This window comes from Egretta garzetta, unplaced genomic scaffold (assembly GCF_000687185.1).
Source record: "Egretta garzetta isolate BGI_Z169 unplaced genomic scaffold, ASM68718v1 scaffold891, whole genome shotgun sequence".
Taxonomy (NCBI): domain Eukaryota; kingdom Metazoa; phylum Chordata; class Aves; order Pelecaniformes; family Ardeidae; genus Egretta; species Egretta garzetta.
In genome coordinates, this window is record NW_009258689.1 from 82,202 (window position 1) to 86,595 (window position 4,394).

At 53.8% G+C, this 4,394-nt stretch overlaps 1 protein-coding gene across 1 annotated transcript in view; it reads left to right on the forward strand.

Annotated features, from left to right (window-relative positions):
- The first annotated feature begins 13 nt into the window (after positions 1-13).
- UBE4A (ubiquitination factor E4A) overlaps positions 14-4,394 on the forward strand; it is a 15,896-nt gene continuing 11,515 nt past the window's right edge. The window contains exons 1-7 of the mRNA XM_035888739.1: positions 14-258; positions 914-1,066; positions 1,198-1,357; positions 1,554-1,756; positions 1,952-2,143; positions 3,019-3,352; positions 3,603-3,729. Of these exons, the coding sequence (XP_035744632.1) occupies positions 205-258; positions 914-1,066; positions 1,198-1,357; positions 1,554-1,756; positions 1,952-2,143; positions 3,019-3,352; positions 3,603-3,729 (1,223 nt within the window). The 5' untranslated portion in view covers positions 14-204. The remainder of the gene's footprint in view (positions 259-913; positions 1,067-1,197; positions 1,358-1,553; positions 1,757-1,951; positions 2,144-3,018; positions 3,353-3,602; positions 3,730-4,394) is intronic.

Sequence of the window (4,394 nt, forward strand, 5' to 3'; positions counted from 1 at the left end):
TCCAAAATCGGGGGGGTGAGCGGGGAGAGGGCACATGCTTCAGCCCAGTGGCGGGGCTGGGCCCGGCCCTGCCTGCAGGTTTCACTGCCTGCCAGCGCGTTCTCCGTCAGTTTGGGTAAAACGTGTCGGTCCGCCCTTCTCTCAGGCGACCCCAGCACGAAGAGCGGGAATGGGATCCCAGCGCGCTGCGTCTATCTGGAAGAAATGGCCACGGACCTGGATGACCAGGACTGGCTGGACATGGACAACGTCGAGCAGGTAGGGCCGCCCGCCTCGGGCCGCGGGTGTTCTGCTCACTTTGGCAACAGGAACTGGATTGATTTGGGCCGCATCCCGAACTCAGTCTGTGTGCCAAAGCCCAGCACGGAGCCGCCGGTTGTGGCTCTGCTGGAAACGGCCACAGGGGTTTGGGACTGCGAGGCTGAAAAAGGTTGAGATTTTGCTGCTTCTGTTCCCTCCTCCCGGAGGCTGCAGGAATTTGCTGCCAGGCAGATTGGCTGGGGATGGGGAGGGGAGCAAATTTGGCCTGGGCAGGGCGTGAAGGAAGGCTTGTGGGAAGCAAGCGCCGCTGGCAGCGGGGCAGCGTGCCTTCTCTGGCGCCACCAAACAAAACTTTGTGATCAGCATTCACGTGCCTGCTCAACTTTGTTTTCAGTCCTTCCTAGCGGGTTTTTTAGTGAAAAAAAACTTCTGTTAGGGCTGCTGTTGCTCTGAAAGGGGACTGGAGAAGTTGCTTAGCAAGGAGCAAGCCTGAGGATTTCTGCTGTAGTGCTCCTTTACTTAATGAGGGATAGAGAGAGCGCTTCTAGGTAGAAATAACTTCACCTGTGGCATTAATAGGGCTGCTTTTTCTGGAGGGATTGTCTCTCTGCCAGGGCCGTTTTGCTTTCCATCTCTCTTTGCTGGTGCCTAGGCCCTCTTCACCCGCTTGCTGCTGCCGGAGCCTGGAAACCACCTGATTTACATGACCTCCGCCAGCACACAGAACCTTTCCGCTGACCGGGATGCGGGGGAGAGACAGATTCTGCGCTACCTCTACGCCTGTTTCCAGAGGGCAAGAGAAGAGGTGGGCGGGGGCTTCTGAGGAAGCAGGCAGCTTTGTCACCCACCTTTCCGGTCTGAGGTGACCGAGCTGAGGTTCTTAACGGCCAGAAGCAGATGCCAGGGCCCCAACTCTGTCTCATTCTCCTTGTGCAGATAACCAAGGTCCCAGAGAACCTCCTGCCCTTTGCCGTGCGCTGCCGGAACCTGACCGTGTCAAATGCTCGCACTGTCCTCCTCACCCCGGAGATTTACGTCAACCAGAACGTGTACGAGCAGCTGGTGGACCTGATGCTGGAGGCGCTGAGAGGGGCGCGTAAGTCCGACTGGGTCGTGCCGCTAGCTTGGCGCTGCAAGGCTGCCCTTTGTGCTAAAGTTTGAGGGAGGAGCGTTGTGGACTCGAGCAAAGCTTTGGTTCCCCTCGTTGCCGAAAGGGAGGGCCGCATTTAGGTGTGCATGCTGAGGTTCGTCCACTTGGAGCATCTCGGTAACAGCCTTGCTTCCCTCGCTAGACTTTGAAGATGTGACCGAGTTTCTCGAGGAGGTCATAGAAGCCTTAACGATGGATGAGGAGGTGCGGACGTTCGGGGAGGTCGTGGTTCCAGTGTTTGACATCCTATTGGGCAGAATCAAGGACCTGGACCTCTGCCAGATCCTGCTGTACACGTACCTCGATGTGCTCCTCTACTTCACGAAGCAGAAGGATGTAGCAAAGGTGGGTGCCTTGGCCCAATTAAGAGAGCTCCTCGCAGGTTCTGTCGAGCTCAAACCCACAGTACAGTGTAACAACACCCGCTGTGTGTGTGCACTCGTACCCCTCTCTCCTTTTCAATAGCCACACCCATCAGTTTGTGGGGGTTTTTTACTGGGATTTTACATAACTGTCAGCACATCCTGCTGCATTCTCTAGGTTTTTGCAGGCTACATCCAGCCCAAGGATCCTGGCAATGGACAGATGTACCAGAAGACTTTGCTAGGCGCCATTTTAAACATCTCCTGCTTGTTAAAGACCCCTGGTGTAGTGGAGAACCACGGCTACTTTCTGAATCCATCCCGATCCAGTCCACAAGAGATCAAAGTGCAGGAATCCAACATCCATCAGGTGGGCTGAGGCAGGACAGTACTGCTTCCCCGTGGGTTTTAGTGGTCTCTCATCGCCTGAGGGTTAAAGACGTGATGTCGGGGCTTTAGTTCCACCGCCAGCTCTGATAATGGGGCCTGTGACTAAGCAAGTCACAGCTTGGGATTCCCCAGCTGTAACACGCGAATGGCTTCGCCTGCTTCCTCAGGGGGTTACAAGTCTTCATGTCGAGCGAGTCGCGCTTTATCAAAGTAGTCATCTGAGCTTTGGGAAAAGGGCGGAGCGGAACAGATGCCAGCACCCTAATTTGAGGTGCTACATGAAGATAATCTACCTTAGGTGTTGTAAGCACTGGGAAATGGTTTTCAGTGCCTGCCCTGTAATTAAAACACTAATTGGCTCCCTAGTGGAGAAAGCAATGAGCAACATTCTCTCTTGTTATGGAAGTAAATAGCTTCCTCAGAGGAAGAGTGCTTGGAACGTTTCGGTAGGTAAGGAGTGTAGCAACAGAGCACAGGGGATAAACACAGGAGTAAACCTGGGCGCAGAAGCGGTCACAGAGAGGGGCTTTCCCAGTCACGTGTTCTTTCAGGGTCGTTGTTGCTGCCAAAAATGAGTAAAGAATTTTGGTTTTACTCCCCGTGGAAACAATTCGCTCTTGACCATGCTTTTGGGCACATCCCTAATTATTTTTTGCTGCCGGCCTCAGGATTTGACCCAGTCATAATGTGTGTGTCTGACGGGTGATTAATAGAGTCATCCTGGCCGTGCTTTACTTTGAAAGCCCTGCCCTTGAAGAGCAGGATGCGGTCTGGAGCTGGGAGAGCTCCGAGGGTGTTAATGATGGGAGAGGCAAAAGAGCTGTCCTGCCAACTGCTCTGTGTTCCCCGTAACAGTTTATGGCCCAGTTCCACGAGAAGATCTACCAGATGCTGAAGAACCTGTTGCAGTTGTCTCCAGAGACGAAGCACGGGATTCTCTCCTGGCTGGGAAACTGCCTCCACGCGAACGCAGGCCGCACCAAAATTTGGGCTAACCAGATGCCAGAGATCTTCTTCCAGATGTACGCCTCTGATGCCTTCTTCCTCAACCTGGGAGCTGCCCTCCTGAGGCTGTGCCAGCCCTTCTGCAAACCAAAATCTCCGAGGCTGCTAACCTTCGACCCTACTTACTGTGCCCTGAAGGAGCTGAACGAAGAGGAGAGGAGGAGTAAGAATGTACATATGAAAGGTACGCCCGAACCTCGGGGGAGCAAGGGGATCTCCTCGGGTCCTGACTTCTCCCAGTAGCGCCTTCTCAGTGTGTGCCAGTAAAGGGAGAGTTGAATGAGTCAAGATGAGCGAGGGAAGAGCTGAGTACAAATAAAACGCTGCCTAGCGTCACCGGCAGTCGTTTTGTGTCTTCAATGGGGGTGGGCCCGGCCCTCTCCTCTCCGACGCTGCTGGGTAGGACTTGACACCAAGATGCTTTTTGTTCCCAGGTTTGGAAAAAGAAACGTGCTTGATACCCGTTCTGAGTGAGCAAGAGCCGAAGTTTGCGAACAGCTACAATCTGGTGACGGAAAACCTGGTCCTCACACAGTACACCCTTCACTTGGGATTTCACAGGTAGCTGCTCTTGGATCGCCCCCAGTGCTGTTTTCCACCTGTGTGTGGCCACATAAATTTGTAGTAAATACTCAGAATACGGCGTGTGCCAGTTGCGCTGCTGAGTACCTTCCACTGCGCGTTTTGACTGACCTTTTAGCCTCAGGCCGACTGATTTTTGGAAAGAAACTTTGGCTGCGGGTGCTCACGGTCAACGCTAACAGTCTTACAGGCTCCGCATTATTTATAGAAACCCAACAGCCAAGGGCTGGGTGTCCCGGGTCACGCAGTAGTCCCCTCTTCTCAGGGGAGCGAGCTGCTGGCGTCTCACTTCTCTACTATAAAGCATCTTGGCTGCAGAGCACCTGCCTGCTGTGAGCTCTCTGAACCATGCAAGGTAGCTGTCCATTTCCTGGGAAGGATTTTCTGGGCACTAAAGCGCACTGGTTTTTCTCAGCCTCTCTCTGCACATCGTTGCCTGGATACTGTGAGGTCACCACTGATCCAAGCACGGTCCCCTTCTGGTTTATTCTCTAAATATAGAAATAGACAAAAAAGTCACGCAAACGGCTTGTTGCTGGGAAACTGAAAATGTCACCTCGCGGGCTTCTCTTGGGCTTGCTGGACTCCTGACCCTGGTAATCTAAGGGTTCACAGCCGTGCCGGCTCCTGGTTCCCCGCGCCCT